We start from the raw sequence: 27,521 nt of genomic DNA, 5'->3' as shown, positions 1-27,521 counted from the left end.
GGGTAACACTGTTGTCTATGGCAGACCATAGCCAGTATTGAGTATCCAGAAGGTGTTTAGGCCTAGTTTCTTATGGGCCAAACAACCCATGTGGCCTAAAAAAAAGATTTATAGTCTTGTTACTCTAAATCTCTTATAGACTTTCTCAATGTTGCCCAAATAAGGCGTCTCACGACTCACGCAAGGTTCGCCCACGAAACCTCAAGTCATAAAGTCCAGTCCATCCAGCAGACAGTCATGGGCCTTATGGCAGGCCATTTATAGGAGGCTTTTTAACCCTAGTTTTTGATGAATTCCTGAACCCGACCCATCTCCTTTACCGCGCCAAGAAACAAGCCTAGAATTCCGCGCAAAAACCAAAAATCTCATTAATTCAAAGAACGAAACCACTCTCTCTCGAATTTTGCTGCTTCGTGATGGATGAATTGGATCCTTATTTGACTTTCTAGAGGTCTCGAAAACTGTTCCCATGGACTGTTTCCTTCCTCTCTCCCGAATTCTCGCTCTCACAATTGCTTTGATTTTTCAAATGTTTCAGATTTATAGTTCTGTAAAAATTCCCCCGGATCTACTACTTTTCGTGCTCCCTAAGCAGAAGAGCGCGTTCAATTATTTATTATTTGATCCATTGATTGAGTTTCTTCGACAACGTGTGTGGCTGTGTACGAATTCTTGTTTACCGAGTCGTCTTGGTTTAATTTCAGTTGATCGTTTGGCGATTTGGTCTATCCGTGCTGTTTTGTTTTGGGTATTTTTTGTAGATTGCTTTCCTCTTCGTTCGAAGTTGCGGCGAGCTGCAAAGTAATTTCAGCCGGTATGAGCTTCAATTTCTGCCACAAGTTGTCGGCGTTTCCTCTTCTCTTTTGATCTGCATCTCATAGAGATTTTAGATGATTAATAGTTTAGAGCTTAGTTATCAATGTTTTGACGTGTTTACTCTTGTAGTTGTTGTTCAGTTCACATCTGATATTGTTAGGGTTCTATCTCTGATTCAAAAGGCACAGATAGTGCAATTTTAGACTATGTTTGTGCCAGCCTCATCTTTAATGAACTAAACATACTGTTAATTAGTAGTTTCTAACTTTATTTTCATGAACTAAACATACTTATTTTCTTATTCATATCAGACTATCAGTGTGCTTGAATGGCTTGTAAATATGGAGTTATGTGTTGTTTATCGCCTTATCGGTTTGTCCTTGTAATTGGGTAAGGTAGAAGTTGATTGTTGGGGCCACCAGATATGTAATGGTACAAAAAGAAAATCTGAAAGGTTTTGATTAAGTGGTCAATGCGAGTAATTTCAGTTATGCTGAAATCATGTCTAATCTATTTGTTTACTTTTTAACAGGTTCTTTAGAGGTAATCAAGCAACACTGGCTGACAGTTTCACTTTTCTGGTTGGTGGAGAGGCAAAAAGGGAACATGGCTTAGGGAAAAAATCTGGACCCTTTTTCTCTGGAACAGCTTACTGTATTTCGTCTTGCAGCATGATATTGTTGAACAAAGTTGTTTTGTCAAGCTATAATTTCAATGCGGGGATATCACTGATGTTTATCAAGTATGTTGCCTATCTGGACACTTATGACAGTTATCTTCCTAATAGGTTAGAAGTATGCAAAAATGTCCATTTATGACTTCTGCAATAGAAAAGTGTTAAAAAGTTTTTTTTTCCCTTTACAACTTCAGAAATCTCATCTAATCTTCCACTCATTTGCTGCAGAATTTGATAAGTTCACTGGTTGTCCTTGTACTGGGTTTCTGCAGAGCAGTTACAGTGGAAAAACTCAACTTGAAGCTAATCAGGACCTGGCTTCCTGTCAATATTACCTTTGTTGGCATGAACAGGTACTTCATGACTTCTTAGCTTTGAATTCAAAAAGTGCTCCTTCTGGGACACAGTTGTTTAGTCTTAGAGGAAAGAGATGTAGACTCTTGTTGTCAATGAAGTACTGGTTTAAAGGACCAGCAAATATGCTTTTATCTATTTGATGCTTCATATGTGCACTGGTGACTAGTAATTTTGTCAATCTGATGACATTGTTCACTGGATGCCTCATGTGAGTAATGGCCAATAACAGAAAAAAAAAAAAAAAAACACTGTACATTAAAGAATGACGATCTGTTTATGATCTTGCGTATGTAATACTTTCTTTATTTTTTGGTTTCAGTTTGAAATACATAGATATCGCTATGGTGACAATTCTGAAGAATGTGACAAATATTGTAACAGCAATTGGAAAATTTTCCGTAAACGCCAGAATCAGAAAGTGTGGACTGCCATGTTCCTCATGGTAAGTTACCATGTTCCCCCACCTCTTGCTTCATGTGAACTTGCTAAATTTCTTTATACAGAATTCAAACTTTTGTAGCTCATGATGTTGTTTATATATGAAAAAGAACGCTAGAAATTCATTAATTTAATTACTACTAGATGGTCCACATTAGCAATGTTGAATACTTACTATTCTTAGTATCATTCATTTTCTCTTGCTGCAACACACTCAACTAGTAACCTATATATCACTCCCTTGATCCTTCACTTTCTTTAACTTTTAATGGTGTTTCTTGATGTGTAGCAGTTCCATGATCAAAATAATATTTTCTGGCTGTTATTCTACTTATGCTTTGCAGATAATCTCAGCTTTCATCGGAGGTTTTACAGACCTCTCATTTGATGCAGTGGGTTATACTTGGCAGATTACGAACTGTGTGCTAACTGCCAGCTACTCAGTATGCTTTCTTTAGTTCCTCCTGGCTCCTTCATTCTTTCTCTCTTTCCTAGAAACAGACGGCTTGTGAGATCTGTAATTTATTACTTGGACTATGGAAAGAGTGATTCTTGTTGCGGATATTGCATGATCCTATAATGTCCAAATCATGTGGAAAATATGTAACTTGCTACAGCTCACGCTCAGACAGGTGATGGACAAGGCAAAACAATTCACAAGATATGGATCTCTCAGTGAAGTTTCAATGGTGTTGCTGAATAATCTATTATCTCTACCTTTTGCCATCTTCTTGATTATGCCGTTTGATGAATGGGACTATGTGATGAATGTGTAAGCTGTCGATTTATACTTGAATACACAGTTTTATGCTCTCTCATCGTGAGCGGCATTGAGTGCTCTGACATTTGTTGTCTCAATTTACAGGGATGTGGTTAAATTGCCAATGTCCTGGATTGTTGCAACAACTAGTGGACTGCTTGGACTTGCCATCAGTTTCACCCCTATGTGGTTTTTACATCAAACTGGCCCCACTACTTACAGGTAATAATATATGGCGAAATTAAACTCAAAATTGAACTTGAACATGTTCTTATTTTCAAAAGAAGTTCATGTTGTTTTCCCTTCTCTTAAATGGTTTGTTTTGTATAACCTGCCCTCCCTCCCTCTTCCCCCCACCCCCCACCAAAAAAACAAAGAAGGAAAACTCTAGGACAAAACCAAGGAATGAAATGAAATTAGGTTTATAATAACCACTTTCTCATCTACTTCTGGTTTGTGTGATGATGTGTATTTCTAATGTACAGTTTAGGCATATTTGCTTAGAGATCATGCTGTTTTTCTATGGTCTCCTGTTTATTTTTTTGCTCCTTCCATCTTCTGCTGGGCTCTCTAAACAAGATTCCAATATCCATTCCTGGCTGGTTTTGTTCAAGGTTCCGCTCAATGTGCCTAGTTTGTTCAGTATACTTTTTGGTAATGAAAGCAATTTCCTCCAGATCATGAAAAGTTATCACGACATTAGCTTTATTGTATTATAACTATTGATGCGTGCTTCCACCAGGTCTATTTGCTGGAATATTCTTTGCCAGAGCCAAAATGTCCTGACAAAAATTTAAAATTTTGATGGATGAGGTAAAGTGGAAAATTAGTGCTGATGAGTTTCATGCTAAATTAACCAGGTAGGTCTGGTGCTTCCTCACTGTGTAAGACGGTAGTTGATTTGCAAGGTCAAGAGTTATAAAGGGGTATTCACTATTCAGCTTCACAACCCCAGCCAGCACCTGGGTTCTGTGATCGAAGTTATTGGTTTCTTTGTCATTCTCTTTATCATTTATAGAGGCATGAATGGTACAATATATTGTTTTCATAATATTTCGTGGAATGTAATATTAAGAAATTAAAGAAAAAGAAAAGAAAAATAGTGGAGCTGCTTAATTAATTAATTATCAGGTAATATGTATTAGTTCCGTGTTAGTTTGTGTTTGGTGTGTGAATGTAGGATAACTGGGATTGGGCGGCCACAGAATTCTTTTTTGCCTAGATTAATTATGAACGTTATCATTTTTATGAATTACTATAAATTTCATTTATCGCCCCTACTAAATTCAATTCTTCCGTAACTGGAAAAATGTTTGAGGACTTGATCATTTAAAATTCAAATGAGATAGTAAGCTCTTGTCATCACTATGACGTACATTTCAAACAATATTTGATACAGCAAAATCTGAGAGTTGGTTGCACATTCTTTCTATAGTAACCAGTTGATCTCACTGATTTCCACATTTGTCTCCTAAAGTTACATGGAAAAGGTATGAATGAAATTTTTGCCTTGCAAGTTAACAATATCGTAAAACGAAGCATGGATTCAAATTAGTTTTAGTTTATTTGTAAATATATGTTTCATGGTTCACAAGTATTTTCGCAAAAGAAATTATGAACTCTTTTGAGTCTAACCTCTTATCAAAAGCAAGCAAAAGAAATTATGAACTCTTTTGAGTCTAACCTCTTATCAAAAATTCAAAAGAGTCGACCCCAATATAGAATCTGGTAAAATCAACGTAAAATATGCATGCATGGATAATGAAAACAATTTAATATGAGATTAATATCTCCTTCGTGATATTATTTTATGCATGGCCGATACTGTTTTTTAATATTGCCAATCATGCAAAAACATAGTAGGGTAAAATTGTAAGGAGAGATATGCACAACCGATAACAACTCCGTATATGAATCTAAACCCAAACTAAGACTAGACTAACTAGGTACATACAAATCCATCTAACAGATTAATTGGACCGAGATCTAGTACAAATCATTTGAAAATAACTTCGCCGACGTGGAATCGATCTACGAACCTCAGTGAGATTATTTACGCCCTAAATTTTGAGAGAACTACCAACTAAACTATCGTAAAGTTTTAATATATGCGCGCACACATGTAGATACACATTCTCACTCACCGCCAATCAGAAGAAGTTGAGAGAAATGACGGAAGAAGACAGAAACAGAAACGAAAAGAGCACCGGAACGAAAAATGATTGAAGTCCAGCTAAAAGAAATAACAGAAACACAAATGCCACTTGTCTCTAAAAGATCCCACTTCGATAAAATCAAAGAACTAGGCCACTTCTTTGATATACACCGACTAGCTAGTACTTTAGGTCTTTACCAATGTAACCTAACAACACACCACAAATGTGAACTGTTACCTAGACATCTTCAGAAGCTACTAGCTAGTGGTGTTAATTACTACTATTTCCCTGAGAGAAGCGGGAAGAATAATACACCATCTCTATCAAATCCATCTCTCTTTTTACGCCATTAATGGAAGCAGCAGCAGCAGCACTACTTTCATCCATCACAAAGTCCATATTGTTCACGTCACCACAGTCAGGGGAAGGAGTCGTCATTGAAGAAGTTGCACCACCATTCAGCAAGTAAGAGATATATAGGTCTGAGTACAAATGGGTTCTTGGAGTCTCTTCTTCTTGTTGAACCATATTGCCACTCACATTTTGTTTTGGAATACTAGGCATAGTACCATTGAGGTTGTAATCACTACCGTTGATTTGATAGAAATCAAGACCATCATGATCACCATGATCAGTGGGTGGCTGCAGCAGCTGGTCGTTATTTGCAAAGAAGTTTTGCATGAAGTAGAGTTCCTCATCACACGTTTGGGAAATCAACGGCGGAGGCGAGTCATCGGTAGTTGGTTCTGATAGTTCCGGGAGGAAATAGTTGAACTGGCTTGACGACGGGTCTTGATCAGATACAGCTGAGGAGCTGGCCGGAGTGGTGGATGCGGTGGCTGTGGTGGAAGCAATATAAGCATTATTATGGAGGTTCTTGCTTCTGATGTAGTCTTGGAGAATTGATGGTTGAGGCTTCTTGTTGTTTTGGTTATCAAGTTGTGACGATTGCTTGTTCTTCCTTCTAGAATTCTGCCTTCTCTTAGTGGCATTCCAGTGATTCTTGATCGCATTTTCAGTCCTTCCCGGAATTCGCTTTGCGATCTCAGCCCATCTGTTGCCTACTTGGGCATGAGCTTCAACTAGCACTCTCTCTTCCTCTTCACTCCAGCTATCTTTCTAAACATATATACATATATATATACAATCCACAAGAAAGGATAAGAAAGCAACAGAGATGTAATGAAAACATAGTTTTGCATATAAAAGTTGAATACTTTTTTTAAAAAAATTTATAAAAAGGCTAGATGTAGAGTTTCAATCATGAAGTTCATTATAAAAGGAAACTGATTTCAATCTTGTTATCCTCGAAATGTAAAAAATACATGTGACTCCAGGTTATTGCCTAATTAATTAATGAAAGATCTAAAATGGCAAACAAGAAGATTAATTTCCTGGATATATATGGATATGAAATCAACGATATATAATATCTAAAATCCTTGCACAAGATCTCAATCTGCATTTGTTCTCGACATTTCTATAAAAGTTATCATATCTGAATCTATCTAAATCCAATAAACAGTTAATACCCTCCCACCAAAAAAAACCTAAGATTTTTGTTGTTTGGCAGCCATGATCATATCCATACCTTCATACATATATATGGAAATTAAAAAAATACATACAAAATTCCTTAAGATCTAAGAGAATATGAAATGAAATATGTCACATTAGCAAAAAAAAAATAATTTAAAAAAAATCGAGAAGCAAAAGAAGAAAAGGAATTAAGAACCTTAATATCTGGGCGCAAATGATTGTGCCATCTCTCTCGGCATTGTTTGCCTGCTCTACCAACAAGCTTTTCAGCAATCTGTGCCCATTTCCTCACTCCATATTGCTTCACCAACCTTATTAGTTTCCTTAACAAACCACAAAACAAAAAATACCCAAAAAAAAAGCACTCCATTGTCAAACTTTACGTACCCAAAAAAATTATGAAGAAACAACAAATAGACCAAATTAAACCTCGTACACATATGTACAAATATACCTGTCTTCTTCGTCTGTCCATTGTCCTTTGATCAAAGGTTCATTACAAACTTTTTTACCTCTCTTTCCAACCCCTTTATTCGAACCACTCTTCGCTCCAACTCTCACTTCTTCTTTAGGGTTTCTCTCTTGCGTCCAGTTTAGACTTTCTCCATCCCCATAAAACCCATCAAGAAATTTTGTTTCTTGAAAACAATCCCATAAAACCCCACCACCACCACCAGTACTAGAAGAAGAAGAAGAGAATCCACCAACACCAGATTCTTTGCAATTCTTCTGAGTTGAGAAATGACTGCTTTGACCCCACAAGAACCTGTCTATGGCTGAGAAAGGTGGGCATGAGGGTCGATGTATAGGAGGGTGTGTTTGGTAATTCGCATACCCAATACCCTCACCACCACCATTAACTCCTCCTCCTCCTCCTCCTTCTTCCATGAAAGGAGAGCTTCAAAGGGGCTAATTTAAAGCGTAGAAATAAGAAGCTTGATTTATGGGGGGGTTTTGTGTGCGGATTTTTTTTTTCTTTGTTTTTCTCTAGTGCTTGCAATGAAACTCCATGACAAGAGCTGAAGAGAGAGATTATAGAGTGCCTTTGTAAATGAGCCACAAGGCTTAACAGCCGTTGATTTTGACGATTCATCCAACGGCTAAGGATGTAAACTTGGTGTAACTCCTGGGCTTCCTCTTTCGGACAAAAGTAGAAAGAGAGGTGGAGAGATTGGTGCGTTCGTTATTAAAAACCCAATTAAATTAATCATTTACTCATGAATGCAAAAAAGTTAAAATAAATAAATAAATATTGAGAAAATTCAAAATCTTTTTTAAAACAATACTAATGTCTTCTTCTTCTTTCTTTCTTTTTGAATAACATGGATGAATAATAATTATTTCGAGTTGATTAATAGATTAAGAATTCAAAAGTGAATATTGTTTTCTTATTTTTATTTTGATTACTTGTTACATTTTTGAAATTAAAAAGAATTGGTTAAATTCTTACAAAACGTGGGTGGAGATGTGATTTATGAATTGTTAATACTAATTATTAGGGTGATGAAATTGAGGAGATTTTCAAGCCCTGAATTTAATTTCTTTGCTGGTGGCTTGATGCTCAATTGCTCTCTCCATTAATTTTTTTTATTTATTTTATTTTTAATCTCCGAAGCTTAGCTAAATGACTCGTGTTGACTCCGTTATTGACTGGTCAAAGATTGGGCTTTGTTGCAAGTTCGTTACCAGAAAAGGGAAGAACATGAAACACCCTTTTATGGTTGTATAGATATATGTGATGGCTGATATATGGTTCCGCACAAACAGTGCTAGTCACATTATGTAGCATCTCTCATACTAAACATGCATGGTCTTTGTGCATATTAAAAGGTAATTAAGGAAACAAATTTTATCTCAAAGACTAAAAATTTCACATCATTTGAAACTACTCAGTCAAGTGGTTTATAAGAAAAACTCAACACCTCTCATATTGAAGACACATTTTATGAGCTTAAGAATCAATGTTGATGGCCCATGAAGAATAATCCGTGCGAACCCAATCCCAAAGCATATAATATGTTCAACCTGCCTTGACTGAAAATTTCAACTTAAATCCATCAATTCAGTCAAAATACATGGATTTAGAGCATCCATTACAAGGTCATGACAATTATGGTGAATTTCAACTAATTTTGAGTGTAGCTGACCCCAAATATATATGAGATTAATGCTTAGATTACTTGGTAGATATGGTCAAATACTCAAATCAATCTAGATTTTATTCAGCAGAAATAAGTCAATTTTTTTGAACCCAATTCAATCCAAATTTGTGCATAAAGCTATAAATCTAATAATTAAATGAATATATTTGATTATTTAGTTGTTTCATGTGCTATCTATGATCAGGCATTCCAACGATAATTATCATTTATAAAACTAAAGTATGTTTTCCCTGATTCGCCATTTGATTTTTTTTTTGATGGCATCAAAACTAAATAAATAATAAATCACTTTATAAATTATATCTCCCACAAAGTACAAACCAGTTACTTGGGCTATTGGGCCGAGATGTTCTTCCATTTCTAAGACCCATGATAGAGTACAGAGTTTCGTTCTGATTTTTAGTCCCATGAATTTGTTTTAGATCCATCATGACGTTATAAAAAATATATTAAAATACGAAGGAAAAAGCCCCTACAAAAACTTCGATGGACCAACCCAGTTATGGCAACAAAGAGGGCATTGAAAAAGTCCATTGATCTAGTTTGGGCTACAAAGCCCAATAAGAACCCAACTTCTCTGGCCCAGTCTAGGAATCGCCGAGACGACAACCAAACCAAGATCCACAGTTGTGCTTGTAATATCAAACACTCCAAAACTATTTTCTCTCTTCTCCTTTATCCTGCGTGGCACAATTTGATTGGATGAGTGAATCCCACAATATATACTATTCATCAACACTTCATACATTCCAACACTCTGTACTCACTTTCTCTATTTTCTCTCTCTTCATCACCTCTCTTTTCCTTTTTATCATCTCTCTCTTCACTATTCATCAACTACATACATACGCCAACTCTCAAGTATCATTTTTTCACAACTAAATTTTCAAGTGTCATTTTTCATCCATTGTGTGCATATAACGCTATATTTATCAAAAAAATAGCATTTCAAGTACTTGAAATACACTCCATTATACTCATTATGAACATCTAGCGCTTAACTTATCAAGAAAGTATCATCTCAAGTACTTCAAAATCATCCCATTGTGGATGCTCTTAACCCAGAGTGAGTTGCTAGAAATATTGGATTCACTAAATCAAGTTGCTGATGTTATAGTTAAGAATGCTCTTAGTAGTGGTGCAACCAGGAATTGGTCTGGGGTATGTCCAGACTTTCTTGTTCGTGTATTTGCTGCTGATTGCGGCTCGGTTTCTATTTAATGATATCGTCCCCTTCTAAAAAAAAAACAATAAATTCATAAATTAATTTCTCATTCCTTTATATAAAAATTATGAGGGAAATATAGAGAGGTGGGAAGGCATGGGATGGTAAATGAAGACATGGGAGTAGCTTAGTATCACCATCTCTTCACGTGATTATCTGTCATTTTGTTGTTGGCTTAGTATAAAATCCTCGGTGACCAAGCACCACCACCATAAATACATACACTGAATCCAATTCGAATTCGACAATAGCGTTCGTTGTTAATGCTTCTTCGATTCAAAATCTTGACTTTGCAGAAAAAAAAAGTTTCGACTTGGTGGCTCTCAGTCACCCAAAAGTAGTTGTCTATTGTCAAAGTGATATTACGAGTCAAACAACAAGAAGATGATATCTACATATGCTATGCTAGAGGAATATTTAGTGGAAATATATATATTTGCTTCTATCAAAGATTCAAAGGTGGTTTAGAGCCTTTGGTCTCCCCGAATTAACTAAATAAAAAAAATTCAGGTGAATTACCAACAAATCAAAAGCTAATAAACAGAAGGAAGCAAGTGAGTTGCAAGTCCATTGAAGACTATCAAGCACGTGAGTCAACTTTTACGATATCCAATCCCCCTTAGTCAACATATCACACGGTGATGGTGGGCATACCGCACATTGTCTTACAGTAAGCTGCGCCTAAACTCATGCTGATCTTTCAACTTCTTTTGTGAATCTAGGAATCTCTTACTGAAAACTAACTTTCCATTTAAAGGAATCAGGCTTGTTCTTCAATTAGTCTGTTGTTGGTTGATTAACAATGTTAATTAGCTACTGCCTCCTGACACAATTGCAATTTAAGAAACTTTACAGGTTACTCCCAAAGTGCAACAGCATGTTCAGCAGAGCATGAGATCAGGTATCCTCCTGTTTGCTTGGAATCTCAAGGTGTTTTTTTTTTTTTATTTGAAACCAGGCAAAGTTGATAGTTGATACTGGCACTTCGTAATTAAAAATGGAGATTATATTGACAAATAGAAATAGAATAATTACACTTTGCTAAGTTTCCATGTGGTTTCTGTAAACAAAAAGAAAACAGTTTTCACTGTGCAAAAAAAAAGGTAAAAGCCCAGCAAGCGATCCTCAGTGGTCTTCAACCAATACCGCCCCCAGATCTCAAAGCACAAGACACGCCTCAGCCAAAATCTCCGCCGATTGCTGCTACTTTACCGGTAAACACCACCACCACCGACCCACCACTGTCCACGCATTCCTTTTAATTCTATAAGAACTAAATCAAAATAAATATAAAAAATAAGAATATTCAAACTATTACAAAAGTAACCAAAATTCCCATTTTTACTGTGTTTTTTGGAACTGGAAATACCGTGGTGGGATTTATTTTCTGACTTTTGGTTTGAACGTTTGAGTATTGGGGGGTTTCGTTCTAGTTTCTAGGCTTCTTGGGCAGTATCAGGAGGGCTGAGAGGAAAGCACGTGTCATCCGCACCAGTGTTCCATAAGAAATGTGCATAATTAGCAGGATAATAAGCATTGTTAGGATCTGCATCAATGGCTTCTAAGAAGGTCTCTTCGGCTGCCCACAAATCACTCTTTACTTTCCACAGGAAGAATGCGTACTTGCTGTACGCCTCCGCGTCCGGTGGCTCTATAGCTGTAGCTTTCTTAAAGTACTCCTCTGCCCTGTTTCACATTAACACAAACACACAAGTCACGATCAGCTCGTTTGTTGTTTCTTATATCATTATCTTTGATCTACCTATGAAATTAAAGTATCGACCACACATGCTCCGATCAGATTCGATAAAATCTAAGTAATATACGACAAAGCTCAATATGGGATTAAAATTCAACACATACCAATAAAATAATAAGGAAGAATATCTTTGATATTTACCTGTCGTAGTCATGGGCAACAGTGAAGAGAAATTGAGCGTAATTGGAGAGGAGAAGAGGGTTATTAGGATCCAGAGTCAACTGTGATCGATATAACAAGTCTGTTTTGAAGAAATCCACAAAATCATCTGGTTCAATCTTTGAATTTACAGGGGAGACTAATCTCTGCATGGTCTCGTGATCCAGACCTTCATCTTTCACTGAAGTTTGCATTCTTGACGCTTCTTCAACTATGGAATTCCATAATTTCAACTCTTCTTCTATCCTGTCTTGCCCTGAAATGGACTCTTCTTCCCCTGTAGTACCAGGGGAGGACACCTGTGAAGCTCCATCGGGGACAATTGTTCTGTAATGGTCCGACCTGTCAAACTTACCATCACCGTCAGTGCCATTCGCTGCAGAACGGATCTTGCCACCACCGCCGTTGTTACCCCCTATGGAAGTTGTCTTTCCACTTGAAGACGAGACTGAAAAAGACTTGATCGCTGAAGAATCAAATTTTTGACTCCTCTGGTCCAGTACTTCCTCTATCACTGACGCTGTTGCCGTTCCAGTAGATGTGAGAGGCAGAGCAGCTGCGATGGCATTGTAACTCGCCATGGAATGTACAGAGAAGTTTGCCAGTAGAATCATCACATACACCATGAGAGTCGGTGTATGTGAGAACACTTGTTGGAATAGCCACACGAAGGAAGCGTGCATTTCCTTCTGTACGCGACCTAGAATCCCCTGCAAATCCTCGTAAAACAGAACCTCCCTCATCTGTAATGTGTAGCTGTGGAGCTCTCTGATTATAAACACCATGGATGAGAAGGCCTTTTTAACAGAACAATAAGCTGATTCCCCTGCTTCTCTAAAACCTTCTTGCCATTGCATCTTCTTTTTTATCATTCGGAGTGAAAGTGGAAGATCGACGCTATTTGCCTTCCTTTCAATACTCACCGGTATAATATAATCCCTCTCCGGCCAATACGGCGCCTCCATAGAATCCAGAGGGAATTCCGTACCATTCTGTACAAAGTTGATGCTAGTGTTGTTATCAATAAACTCTGAGGAATCTAAGCTGTTGTCGTGATTATCTCTAGTATCAGAAACTACATCCGATTCATCATCCACGGAAGCGTTGTTACCGTTATCGTTGTCGTCGACGTCGGAGAATTGGAACCTAAGTGCTTGTTCATGAATCTTCTTGGAGAATTCTTCGTCTGAGAAGGCGTCCAAGCTAGCACTGCAAGCTCTCCTCATAGTTCGAACACCGGACTTGCGGTACTCGTAAGACCGAGATCTGCGGAGCTTCGATGACGGGGAACCAAACAGAGCCGATCGGTCCAGTCTCTGCACGTACAGGCACAAGAGAGTAGCTCCTCCTTCGCTGCGGCACCGTCGTTTGGATGAAGGAGACGAAATTGCGGAGGCTAGCGCTTGTGAGGAAGAAGATGAATGAGGGAGCACCGGCTGCAGCCATTGAAAACACGTCGTAGCTACTTTCATCCCCATTTGTTGATTGTTGAAGCGAAAAGGCTTGTCAAATTCTTTAGAAGGCACTATGTAACAAGTCTTTGCATCACCTCTTCTTTCCAATTCACTTCAATCTGAAAAATCAACGGCAATAATCATAAGTCAATAGAAGAAACTGTTCGGATTCCATCTCACACTGATTTTCCGGGAAAACGTAGGCAAACAAAAACTATAAACCTGGATTCCGAAATCCGAATATTTTACTCAAAATTTCAAAAAAAATATAGACCATATAGCAGACGATAGTCAATCGTTACTCCCGCTTGATAATCGGATCAGAAACCGGAATAAAAGGCATGGAATTTGAGATCCCTAGAACAACTTACGTTTTAGAATCTCCGATGAAAATTCCGGCGAAAAATCAAAGCGAAGTACGTGACCGTAGCTTCACTGGTAGCACGAAGAACGAGAGACTTCCCTGGATCTAATTTATACAGCCAGCTAGCTCTTTTTGGCTCTTCCGTGTTATAAAAATCTCTCCACCGATAGTGGAAAAACCGGGCCTAAATTAAATAGCGTTTTATGTAAAAATTATTGTACCGCACATGTGTGGAAAAGGTCATTCCGGTTTCCCGGTTGCGCTAGGTTTCTTCTTCAATTCGCGTCCTGGTCACTGGTAGGGCTGTTATTGGTACGGTTACCGTTACCAATCACGGAATACCGTTACCATACCAATTCTTTCGGTAATTCAAAAAATGTTACCATTACCGTTACCGGAAGAGTCGGTATACCGATGGTCGGTATACCGATCGATCGGTAATGGTAAGTCGGTAATTGGTAAATTTACCAATTCTTAAAACCTATTTAAAAAAGAGAAGAAAAAAAATGCATCAAGTAGCATTGTGCTTAATAGTCATTGTATGAAATAAAAATGATAGATTAATGAGAAGGATCATTGTGCCATATGTGAATAAGAGAAAATACCTATCAATCAGTGAAAAAAAGAAAGGATAATTCACATAACATTATTCCAACAATCTATAACAGAAAATCTATTTTTAGTATCAGAAGTGTTTTAAACTCCATGGCAGGAAAGCTAGAAGAAACAAGATAAATAAAGATAAAAGACCATAATGGAAAGGGAGAAAAACATGTAATCAATACCAACAAAGCATTTTGTTATGTAACAAACACTGCTTTAAAGTTAATGAAATTGCTACAAGTGATATATAAATGATAACCCTAAAAATAATCAATGGTCTAGATTAAATTAGATCAATCTAATGGTCATAATTAAATAAAACTAAAACTAAAACTAAAACTAAAAATAATATTAATATATATTTAATATATATGTCGGTAATCGGGAAATTTACCGGTTTTGAACTTTGTTTACCGTTACCGTTACCGAAATCATCGGTAAATTTACCGTACCGAACAATTGGTAACGGTATACCAATCTTCTGCTATTTTCGGTAACCAATTCGTCGGTAATGGTATACCAATGGATAATTTACCATACCAGTAACAGCCCTAGTCACTGGTCAGCAGCCTTAACGTCAGGAGGTTTTTTACAAAAATTTAAAAAATAATCATATTTACCCGGCTGGTTTCACGGAATGATCTGATTTAGCAGTTTTTAACACTCCACGTGTCCACATTCAAACCTGTTATGAAGGCGTGATTTTTCCTCGCGAATGAGGGGGCTGTAGTTAAATTTGGGAGTCATACTGTACATCATGCTATTTGGGGATTTTTTCCCCTGAACTTATATGTTAGCCGTTCAAGATTAACTATGACACCTAACACAATTCTCTGTTTAATAGTATCTTTCTAAATCAATAAGTATAGCAAACATAATTACGGGTCCAAAGATTAATTAAATTTTAACATAAAAATACATCACAATTCTAAATCGTGATATATAAACTTGAAACATTTCATGTGTCTTTTACTATGAATTTGACTTATTTTAAACAAAAATACATCGTTGAATTCGTGTGACCGATCAAAATATATATATGATTTTTTTAAGACTTCACTAACCCCTATTCTTACTTTGACAAGCGTATTGTAGTACTTGGCTCGTGGGGCCGGAGCCACAAATCTATGTATTATCAAACTTTGTAGTACTAGGCAAGTTATCAAGTATCGTTTGCCTCAATATTCTAAATCTCACATCACGACGTGATAAAAAGTGAAGTACTCTGAATTTTCAACCTAGTAATACCAATTTTCATGACTCAAACGATAGAATTTGAAAAATAAATCTGGACAGGCTAGTAGCGGTGATTAAAAAAAAAATTCTGTTTCAATTACTAATCCAATTGAGCACTACCAAAGAAGGACGACAATTCTTGCGAAGCAGTCTTTCCATGAAAACTAATAAAAGTCTTTAAACCAATTTCCATATATCTATGTACCAAAGTCACGTCTAATACACTTTTAAACAAGTTGCAATTGAAAACAAACAACTGTGTAATTGAAATGTTAATAAGAGTGTTCTTTCAGTCATTTCAAGAGAAAAAAAGTACCGTGCGAAAATGTTCAGATGTTGTGCTGAGTGCTGTCTATCGTAGGATGATAAATAATAATATCTTCAAATACCAAATGATAATTACGAACGTGGAACTTCTTGTCTCTCTCTGTATTATACTTATTATTTTTTTAATATGTGAGTAGGACAGGAAATATGAAATTATAAATATCTAGCTGGATGCTAAGAGGTGAGCTACCGACGGTTCAAATTGAGAGTTGGTAAGGCAAGTTGCCTGACGTTACACATGAAAGGCTCAATCCTCGAATGGCAACCAGTGAAAGTGATATCATATAAATACAACGGACAATAATCTTTCAACGTAAATGAATTCAACGGTCGTGATTATATGTATTTTTTCTGCGATGTGAACTTGTAGTCACTACCTCCGAGTGTGTATCGCTAAACCAAGGCCCGCAAAGTGTAGGGTCAAGTTGGCCCAATTGTTAAGAAAGTGTAGGGTCAAGTTGGCCCAATACGCTAACAAGGCTTGATTCGTTCATTGACGCTGTAACAAATGAGGACAATCATTCTCTGCCATGAAAATATGGCTCGTGTCTACCCGCAACACAGACAGGCTGGCTCATTGGGGCACGCTAATCATTTTTATACCATACAAGTTCCAAATTTTTATTCATTATCTTTCCTAGAACACTGTTTTTACCGGGTGGCAGGGGTCTGCTGTAGTTTTTACTACAGCAGACCCCGCTGCAGGTGATTTAGATGACAAAATTTTTTTATTTTATTTTGAAAAAATTATAAATGTGTAGTTTATGATCCAACGAAACCAACGATATATTTTTTGTTTGAAACAAAAATCAAATTCATCTTGAACCAGACACCGAATGTTTTGAGTTTATATCCGACGGTCTAAAATTGTTAAGCATTTTTCATGTAGCATATGATTTTTGTTTTGAACAAAAAATATATCATTGGATTCGTTAGATCATAAACTACATATCTATAATTTTTTTAAAATAAAATAAAATTTTTTTTGTCTTAAATTGCTACTACAGCGGGGCCTCAGAGCCCCGGCACCCGTTTTTACCACTTTGGGCGGTTTTAAATGGTAAATACCATCAAATTCAGTGCCTGATTAGATCAATTTGACTTAAAAATTAAGTTGGGGACTCATTTGATTCAAGAAAAAATGGTTGTTTTGAACGTTGGATCCAAGGAAAATGTGACAGATCTCTTGAAGATTGGAACTTTACTGTCTTTGTACAGTGTCAAATTGGAGTTTGGTGCATGCACATGACTTGTTGATCAGCTGATCAGTAAATATACAGTGGATTCTTCCTGCAGTAGTACTTCTCTGACTATGACAAAAACCTTATTTCGCTGCAAAAGCATTACCAGGCTGAGTTCCCTTCAGCTTCAAGACTAGCTAAAATGGGAATAAGCACTGGGAGACCAAACACTTTTTAGCCACCTTTGATGTATCAATACAACCAAATTGGGACATTATGGGCTTTTGGACCTCAACTTATTGGAAAAATTATGTTGTCATTTTTGTGAAAGGCCCTTTGTCAAGGTAAAGGGCAAGGCTATATCATAAATATCACTTACAATTAGACAACCAATTAAGACTTTGCAAAAAGAAGAGGCCAATTTTATGGCTACAACTGAGAAATTATACATATATAGACAACTAGGTAGATTTCTCCTCTCTCCCTTTATCTCTATAATTGGGTAGAGTTTATAATGCATGAATTAATCGAGCGATAGTGGGGGGGCCTTGTTCATGTGGGTGCGAGAGACTAGAATGTCCCGAGCAAATGATCGCCAAATTGGGCCACGCTTCAACCATAATTTCAACGGCGCTTCCTAGCTAGTCTTGGCACTTGATCGAGCTAGCAACCTCTCTCTGGTTCAGCCTCTTATGTAGTATAGTAATTCAAATAATGAAAGTATAAATACATTGATGTTGTGCCTTTAGATTGTTTTGTGGTGTATAATGTGACTCGACATAGACCAAAATGGAATCTTTGATACTTATTGTTACCTAACATGTAAGAAAATAATATTGTTTCCCATGCCGAGGGGGTAATCCAATAATATCTCCAAAATGAAATCACGAGATGAGCTAACTTAATAAAATTAGTGTAAGATACTTACTCTCAATGTATTGTGTGTGTGAAAAATAAAAGGATATTATAGAGGTGTTAATAATGAGATTGACTCTCCACTTGGATACTCATTCTCCCAAATTAATTAAGTCATGGGTTCGAGTGTGGAGACGAGATTATTGATTATTTTATGAAATAAATATGTGTGCCCGAAAATGGTCAAAAACTCATAATACCTTAATTAGATTAAAATATCGTAAGAAAGTTCGATCATGCATCCACACATACAAAATGGGAAATTTGGACACCCACTTTTGTTTGAAAGATATAGCATAACTTGCTTCACTCATGGGTTATACATCATTTGGCCCCCTCACCCCTTAGTCGGGGGTTGTATGTGATGGAAAAACTAAATACAGCATAATAGAATAGAGAACGAGAGATAAAAGTGGTTCGATCAATGAGACCTAGGCACTCTAGGTCAGATATTCCATTATAGTATTTAAGTTACATTTTACAATAAATTCTCTATTTATATAGAAAAATACAAACAAATTTAATTTTATCTCAAATAACCAGAGTGAAAAGTTAACAATTCAACAAAATTTAAGCTTATTGACATCTCATCTCTAACAATATGTTAAGATGGTCCCATTTATTGGCATATTTGGTGGTGTAAATTCTAGTAGAGACCAAAAAAATATAATGACAATAACTCAATATTCCTAGTATACGAAAATTATACAATCAGTGTAGACGATATTTTGGATAACACACGTACGCATTCAATAAGCTAAGTTGTTGCATAAACAAGGTGGGATTACCACACATTTAATTGCTATTAATCTTAGCCTCAAATCCTTTTGCATTAAAAATATAATTTAAACAAATAATTGATTATTTTAGAAAAAATAAAATACCTCACTACCACAGAAATCGAAAGAACAACTAAAAAAAATAATAATGATGGAACGTATTTTGTTTAATTGTATTTGGGCTTTGGCCTTTGAGGGCAGTAGATGGAAGGAGAAAGGGGCTGGCGTCAAGACTCTTATCGTTGTTGGCTTCGAAAGCAAACAATTAAAGGGGCCTTCAACTCACATGGGCTCGAGTTTGGACAATGACATGTAGACGCCAATGCCACGCCAATCTCCTTATCTCCTCATCTACTCCTACTCTCTTCCTTTCCCACCCAATCACATTTTGATTCACTTTGTTTTTACTTGCCACTAAAAAGACCATAAAACCCTTAGTTTCCCTCTAACACCCTTTTTTGTCTAGAAGCTTCATTTTTTATTTGTTGAGACTTTGTAAGAACTTTATATGAGGCGAGATGTTTTGTTTTGTAAAGTAGATGAAAATGTTACACTTTTATATGTAATCGTATCGGGCGTTTTTATTCAACAATACCAAACAAAGGATAATTATAATCCACTATAATATAATCCATTCAAATAATTTTTAACCCAATCCAACCTAGTCCATTATTGTCTAGTCCTATCCAATCCCGCGTCCTAAACAAAACACAACCTAAAGGTTTCTATATATAAACATAACTATTACACTATATTAATATCGCATATATGTACGTAATTTAGCACATTAAAATACGACCATAAACTTCTATGTTTTGTTGGTAACGTGTATCCAATACTGATTGCTAATTTTGAACATGAGATTCTTACGAGGTAGTTATAAGGATATTATGGTAAAATCGAGGGTGAAAATATCTTAGTGAGGTGGTCGATTAGTCTATTAATTAGTTAGAAATGAAAGTGGCCACTTTCGCCTACTAATGGTGGATTGGGGCATCCTTGATTGTGCCTTTGGAAACAATTCCACACACATACACCATCGAGTCCCCCAGGACATATGTTAGGCCATTCAAGTCCATACAAATATATAAGGATATCACAATCCCATCCAAATAAGCCTATGAATATTCAGAATTAGCTAGCCAGATAATGTATATGTATATCTGCCAACACATGCGTTTACACGTTTACCTTGGAGACAGAAATTATTGGAGATTGAAACGAAAACCAACCAGGTCAAAATCCGTATACCTAATGTTGTGGGCCATGTGGCTATAGATGATGAGGGTGGATGGGCCTCCTAGATAATGGATTTTACCCACTACATATTCTCTTTGGGCTCGACCCATCATTTAACATATCCAGCGAAAGATAAGTCAAAGCCCACCACCGCCTTCATAGGGGACTCTACTTATGATTGAGAATATGTGCAGCTGCCAAAAACAAATCAAGGTAGGTTGAGCTGGGCTGAAACTGTAACACCAAGCCTAATCTTTAGCTGTGGTAGGGCCAAATTTGGTTTAAGACTTAAATCCAGCCCAATGCTGTACGACCCAACCAATTGCCAGAAGGGACTTTTGGAGGCCGGTACACTAGATTATACTTAATTGTAAAAAAGTGCAATCACTAAAACATCCTTTTAAAAAAGTACACTGGGATCATCTTTTACCAAAATAACCTCAATTTTGATTTTCTCTCTCCACGAATTGTGATACTTTTAAATAGAAGATCCAATTTAGTGTTCAATTTATATTTTTGGCTCATAAAATGATGATATAAATGTTAGAATGTAAATTTGATAGCATTACATGTATTTCTGGTTCAATTATGTCATTTTAGTGGATTTTTGATGTTCGTGATACTATAGTAATACATCTCTACAGCTGTAAATGTTTTTCCAAAACGAGCAAGAGATGTACAAACCAAGAAAAGAAAACCAAGAAAGGAAAAGTAATTAGGAAGAAGAAGTATGCATATTGGTTCAATTGTATCATTTTAATGAATTTTTTATGTTCGTGATACTATAGTGATACATCTCTGCACTTGTAAATGTTTTTTCAAAACGAACAAGAGAGGTAACCAATAAAAGAAAATCAAGAAAGGAAAAGTAGTTAGGAAGATGAAGTATGCATACTAGTTTCATCATTTTAGTGGTTTTTTGGTTTTGGCGATACTATAGTGATACTATAGCGATACATCTCTGCAAAAAACGAACCAGAGTCCAGATCTGCAAAAAAACAAAGCACAACCCAGATTGAACAACGAAGCATAGTCCAGATCTGTCAAAAACGAAGCAGAGCAACTCGACGCAGTCCAGATTGAGCAACGACGAAGAAGGAGATGAAGAGAGGAGAAACTTGACCAAAAACGGAGAAGAAGACAACGAAGAACCAGATCGAGAACCAGAAAAAGAAGAAGAAGAAGAAGAAGGAGAGAAAGAAGGAGATAACTTTTAGTAGAGAAGAATGAGAGAAAGAGAGGACACACTAGAGTTGGATAGTTGGAGGGAGAAGAAGAAGAAGAAGAAGAAAGAGGAGGGTATTATAGGTATAAACTAAAAAATATCTTAAGTCAGATGACCAAATTACCCTTAAATTGCACTTTTTTACAATTTTAAAAATATCCATGACCTTTTTACAATTAAGTTGTCTAAAGTGCTCTTACTGCCAATTGTCCGTTGCCAGAATAAGAACTCATGGGCCAAAGGGATGCACATAACCAAATAACCAATTATGCCACGGCAGCCCAAGAGACATTTGGACCACAGAAATTGGTAGTTTTAGTCACACCCCAGTTTTTACTGAGCATACCCCAACTTACTTTGACTTTGCATTGACCATGATTTTTTGTTGGGTTTAGCTTAAAACACCCCAACGGCCCAACCACTCAATACATTCCTATAACAAAACAGAGTGGTATACATTCATATAACCCTGTTTTGAGTTGAAATAGATCTGAGGAGATTTTGAGAGAGCGGAAGAGTACTACTGCGTTTGAGCCAAAGCAATATTGGCGAGTCCGAACAACGGGAGGTAGAAATTATAAACAAAAGGGTCTTAGGCATATGGAAAGAAAATAAGAATGTGAGGCGGAATTGGGTATGGTCGGTGGTCACAAAGGCGGACGGAGAGGGAGGAGTGGACCTGCGCGCCCACTCCAGCCACAACTTCCTTCACTCGTCCAAATGTGGTGGAAGAGAGCGGTGGTATGGTCTGGTCTTCTGTTGCGTGGCTTTGCAGTCCTCAATTATATTATTTAAAAAAATTTATTTTTTGGGTGCTTCGAGGCTGGGACGTGGGAGGAGAATAGGCTACAGAAAAGGATATTCGATAATTGTGCTTCACAAAAAATTTTAAAAAAAATGAGAAGAGGGTAGCTTAAGAATCTATCCCATTTGTCCATGTATGGTGACTTGGTGTGGGAGATCCACAGAGACCCTGTTCGTGCATAGACCGGATTTCACCTGATGACTGATAAGAATCAATGGAAGAACACAACTTTTGCTTTTATTTATGAAATTTAAACTAAATCCCTGTTTTTGGGTTCTGTTTAATGCTTGGGGTGCATTTCTAAAAAGTATGATATTTTATGTACTTTTGGTATGATTAGAAAATTTTAAAAAATTTTGGGTTACTATTAATGAGGGGTGTATTTAGTAAAAACCGGGGTGCGACTAAAGTTTCTCCACAGAAATGGATGCAAGACTCCATTAAGCCCAGATGTTAATAGGCCCACATGCTTCATTGGGCTCAGAAGGATTCATTCGGCCCAGCCCATAGTATTGCATACGCATCCCGCCCTTCGAAAACTCACTATGGCGGGAGGCGAATTTGATGCTGTTTCATATTCGCGCTAAAAGACACGCCTCTCCTCACACTCGAATCGTGCTTTTCCATAAACTCTACAAATTTTCTCTGAATCGAAAATTCCAAATACGCTTCCCGCGCAGAAGCTCTGAGTCTCTAAGAAATGCCGTCCATCGCCGTTATCAATTCGTCTCCGGTGAAGGAGAGCAGTGCTATCAAATCCGAGACTGCCAGATCCAAATCTAGCGACGCCACTCCTCAGAAGAGGAGATTGAGATCTAATTCAACTGTGGTACAGGAGAACCAGATCTCTACTCCGAAGAAATGGAAATCTCCTCGCCGTTGTGACAATTCGAGCCCCAACGGTCCTCCAAAAGTAAGTTTATGTTCATTTTGCTTTTAACGATTCGTTCGTTTGGCATCAGATTTCCACAACGTCTCTCAATCTCATCATTTAATTGCACCTGTACATCGTTCAAATACTGATGAGAATGGATCGAAATTTATTAGACTGAAAAACGAATGTCTGCTCGGCGACGTATTGTTTATAAGTGAAAATGAAAAAGTAGAACATTAGATTTGGATATTAACATGTTATCTTACACATATGACCTCAGCAATTGATCTATTTGCAAAGAAAATGAACAAAAGCATATATGATACAATTAATTTTCCTCCTTATATATTATTTTTCTCGAGAATCAAGCATGATGTGACATAATCTTAATCTTCTTTGAGTGCAGGAATTGAAGGTTGATTTTAGAACAAGTCTCGTTACAACACAGAATTCACCAGCAAAGAAAGTTTCAACTCCAATTTTAGATGTCAAGTCGAATTGGAATCCCAGAGGCAAGCTTCAGTCACAGTATTATATGTCGCTTCAAATTGGTTGTCAATCCTTTTTAATGAAGTGTTAGTTTTCATTTAATTGCAGACATGGATCAAATGAGTGCCGTCAAAAAGGCACTGCACATATCGATTGCTCCACCAAATGTTGTGTGCCGTGAAGATGAGCAGAGAAGAATTTTGGAGTTCTGCAAGACTTGTATAGAACGGGAGAAGGCTGGAAGTTTGTACATATGTGGCTGCCCAGGGACTGGAAAGTCATTATCCATGGAGAAAGTGAAGCAGCAAGTAGTTGACTGGACACAAGAGGTAAGGTCATTTACTGCTTAGATACAAAAATGTTTGTCGCTGCAACTTTTTATGCAGAACTGTTAAGAATGAGGTTGGAATACGCTCCTAATTATTTTCAATAACACATTGTTAACTTACCAAAAAAAGAAAAATGAAGTATAAGAAGTTGAATTTGTGAAAAAAGTGTGTTGTTGATATCGAGGGTAGTAGGCTTTGGGACATCAGACATGCCACATGTAGGCTTTGGTGTTTATTTTGGTATAATAGTAAATGCTTCAGAATTTACAAAGCCATGAGGACAATCCATGTTATGGACTCTGGCGAAGTGTGCTATGAGTATATTGATTTTCTGATACCAAATGCATAACCTTACCAAATACAATCATCGCTGATTCTTCTTCTAACGTAAAATTTTGTTCTCTATACCAGGCAAGTTTGCAGTCACCGGATGTAATAGCCATTACTTGTACATCTCTAACAAACACAAGTGAAATTTTCAGTAAGGTAATGAAAGGATTAGGAACTGTTAACTGTTTTAGCCTGCCAAATGTTATGGAACGAAGGATGCTGATTCTTTATTGCTGATTGTCTTGCCAGATACTAGGTAATAACCAATTAAGAAAGGAAATAAACTGTTCCACCTCGCCTCTTCAACATCTCCAGAATCTGTACTCTCACAAACTGCAGTCATCTGGCTCGAAAATGATGTAAGAATCATATTCTCTATCCAAAATGAGGGGAAAAAACTGATATCACTGTGTTTGTTTGTGTTAATGATTAACTTTTACTTTGACAGGCTAATTATTGCTGATGAGTTGGATTATTTAATCACAAAAGACCGGGCTGTCCTCCATGAACTGTTCATGCTTACAACTTTACCGTTCTCTAGATGTATACTTATAGGTACTCTCTTTTTTGCAACTCTCTCATTCATGATCTCTGGCACATTTCTCGGTCTTATTTTAATATTATGTTCTTTTGCACAAATTCATGAGTGGGTTCTATTAATTATTCTGTTCTTTTGCAGGAATTGCAAATGCCATAGACCTAGCAGATCGGTTTCTTCCAAGACTCGATGCTTTAGAATGTGAGTTCACAGCATGCCTCACTAATTAATCCGCAGCTGGAATTATATTTTTGTCAAATCATTTACATTCACTCATGAATTATATCTTCTGATTACTTTCACTCATTTAAGATTATGAAGCATTCTGTCTAAGATGAAGGACTTACCATCTGGTTCCTTGCTCTCTTCTAGGTAAACCTTTGATCGTGACATTTCGGGCCTATTCTAAGGATCAAATTCTTAGAATACTTCAAGAGAGGCTCATGGTAATTCTCCTATGTCAACTTATATAAGGATTACTTTAACTTGCTTTTATATGAATCCTGATGCATGGATTCAAAAACTGAGTTATAAGCCTGAACTATGATCACCATCAGATAATTTCCAGAAATAATTGATAAAATGATGTTAGGAATAAGTTTTTTGGGAGTTCAATATTGATAGGACATTTGTTTATAATTAATGTTGTATGTTTTCTTTTTCACCCAGGCATTTCCTTGCATTATTTTTCAACCTCAAGCGCTGGAACTCTGTGCAAGAGTGAGTCACCAGATATTAGTTTCTGCATCCATTCAATATTTTTTTGTTGCTTTCAGTTAATGTCTTGCAGTTAGATCATAGACGTTGACCATTAAAAATTTAACAGAAAGTCGCCGCAGTCTCTGGAGATATGCGAAGAGCTCTTAGTATCTGCAGGTCAGTTTTCTTTTTCTTTTTCTTTTCATCCTCTCTCCCTCTCTCCCTCTCTCTCATTATCAGGCCTGAAGTTTCTATTCTGTAGTATGAACTTTTTGAATCTGGTAAGACTCATGATTCTGTTCTATACCAGGAGCGCAATTGAGATACTTGAAGCAGAACTGAGAGAAACTGCAACCAAGAGGAATTCATCATCAGCAGAGGAGTCCTTTGATCAACAAACAACTTTAGCTCCTGAATCCCTTCAACCGCGAGAACAAAGTGTTGTAAGTTCTCATTATATTCTTCAATGCTTATAAGCATTTTTAGGAGTTGTCATTTGGAGAACTTTTGCAGTTCTAAGTTAATGTGTTTTCTTGCTTCACATAACTTAGAAGTGTTAATGAACCTGATACAGGTCGGGTTTGACCATATGGCTATTGCCTTGTCAAGGACATACAGATCACCGGTAGTGGAAACAATACAGTCACTTCCTCAACATCAGCAGGTAAGTTTGTCTAGCCATGTTTCTAAAACGTTTATGCATCTAGTTCTAGTGCCTTCATTTTTAAATAAATCCTATCACATTGTCATAATTGCTTTTCTCCTACAGCAAGTAATGACATTTCTAGTGTTACATGATGTTACTTCTACTGCAGATTATAGTTTGCTCTGCTGTGAAGTTTTTCCGTGGCAGAAAGAAAGATACAACTGTGGCAGAGGTGAGTTTTGTTGTTTCCACTGCCAGCAACAATGACGTCAAAAGCATGTAATTGTTTTTGTTTCTGCTTTCTAAGCTTATTACATGGATGCAGCTTAACAAATCTTACATGAACACCTGCAAGTCAGCATCGATACCACCAGTTGGAACCATGGAATTTTCAAGCATGTGCAGGGTATTGAATGACCAGGTATTAAATTCATCACCAGGGAAATAACTCACTCAACTTCCAATAGATTTTTGAGGCATCTTTCAATATGCAGGGGCTCCTAAAGTTAGGACAGGCTCGTGAAGATAAGTTGAAAAGAGTAACGCTAATAGTAGATGACGCTGACGTCACTTTTGCAATGCAGGTACTCATCACTTCCTATCAAATCTCCTATATAGAATCAATAATGATAACTAATTCTCCCTCCTTTGACCATTACTTTGTTTCTGCATTTGTTTGAGACAGGGAAGTAGATTTTTTCGGAATTGTCTTCTGTAATTTTTGGCATACAAGAACAAGTAACTCCTCCGATGAGGTTCGACCATTTGTCGTCAACAAATAATGTGATTTATCAAGGAATCAAATAAATTGCAATTTTCACTTTCAAAAAATATTTCCTTTACAAATATTTTCTTCTTTATTTTTCTAGCGACTCTTCGATCAATACACAAATAATTTTGTTCATTTTTCTTTTATATTGAAACCCTTACCCAGTAAGTGAATCTAGTGCGTCTTTCATTACTACTGCCGCTGTGGCACCTGTGACCGCCTCTACCTTACCACAAGAAGGTTGAGCTCACTAGCGCTAGACTGGGCCTAATTTAATATATAAAGGTATAAAATGAGCCAAGCCCGCCCAGCACTGAAGGGCCTGCGAGTGGGGAGAAACATTTTTGGGCCTAAACGGCCCATCTCGTCAAAGATTGCGGGCCGGTGCGGCCAGTAAACCTCCAATGCCAAGGCCCTGCGCTAATAGGGCCCAAGGGCCGGGCCTGGAGAGGTGAATGGACCCAGCCTCCTCTAGTCCTCTTAACAAAAATTTGAATGAATATGAGGACTATTTAAGTCTTAGCAGCCCTATCAATTACTCACCCTATCTATTACTCTTAAGTCTTAGCAGCCCAGAAGGGACATGATTTTTAAATCTCAAGTTTGGCCCAAAAATATCAGGCCAAAATTTGGACAAAGCCGGACCCTTTATCTAACTCAAAGACTGGGCCG

At 37.0% G+C, this 27,521-nt stretch overlaps 2 protein-coding genes and 1 pseudogene across 4 annotated transcripts; 2 read left to right on the top strand and 1 right to left on the bottom strand.

Annotated features, from left to right (window-relative positions):
* The first annotated feature begins 239 nt into the window (after nt 1–239).
* LOC120001660 lies at nt 240–4,195 on the top strand (annotated as a pseudogene).
* A 6,922-nt stretch (nt 4,196–11,117) lies between these two features.
* LOC120002340 lies at nt 11,118–14,031 on the bottom strand. Of its 3 annotated transcripts, none has more exons than XR_005469157.1 (4): nt 13,873–14,031; nt 12,030–13,620; nt 11,499–11,815; nt 11,118–11,402 (listed from the first exon to the last, which is right to left on the bottom strand). XR_005469157.1 is itself a non-coding variant. In XM_038851063.1 (3 exons), exons 2-3 carry the CDS (start codon nt 13,523–13,525, stop codon nt 11,566–11,568), a joined length of 1,746 nt encoding a protein of 581 aa, XP_038706991.1. In that variant the 5' UTR covers nt 13,526–13,620; nt 13,873–14,031; the 3' UTR covers nt 11,118–11,565. The 3 variants fall into 3 exon arrangements, 1 of the variants encoding a protein (XP_038706991.1); XR_005469158.1 differs by having other exon boundaries at nt 11,118–11,393; XM_038851063.1 differs by having other exon boundaries at nt 11,118–11,815.
* An 8,750-nt stretch (nt 14,032–22,781) lies between these two features.
* On the top strand, nt 22,782–26,984 carry LOC120002819 (cell division control protein 6 homolog B-like). Its single transcript, XM_038851655.1, has 16 exons — nt 22,782–23,088; nt 23,456–23,561; nt 23,647–23,867; nt 24,279–24,353; nt 24,447–24,556; nt 24,646–24,752; nt 24,877–24,936; nt 25,108–25,181; nt 25,405–25,455; nt 25,562–25,611; nt 25,745–25,877; nt 26,009–26,098; nt 26,250–26,312; nt 26,406–26,501; nt 26,575–26,664; nt 26,766–26,984. The coding sequence occupies exons 1-16, from the start codon at nt 22,876–22,878 to the stop codon at nt 26,796–26,798; spliced, it is 1,572 nt and encodes a 523-aa protein (XP_038707583.1). The 5' UTR covers nt 22,782–22,875; the 3' UTR covers nt 26,799–26,984.
* The last annotated feature ends 537 nt before the right edge of the window (nt 26,985–27,521 follow it).

Source organism: Tripterygium wilfordii, chromosome 7 (assembly GCF_013401445.1).
Source record: "Tripterygium wilfordii isolate XIE 37 chromosome 7, ASM1340144v1, whole genome shotgun sequence".
NCBI classification, from domain to species: Eukaryota; Viridiplantae; Streptophyta; class Magnoliopsida; order Celastrales; family Celastraceae; genus Tripterygium; species Tripterygium wilfordii.
This window is presented reverse-complemented; position numbering and strand designations above follow the sequence as displayed.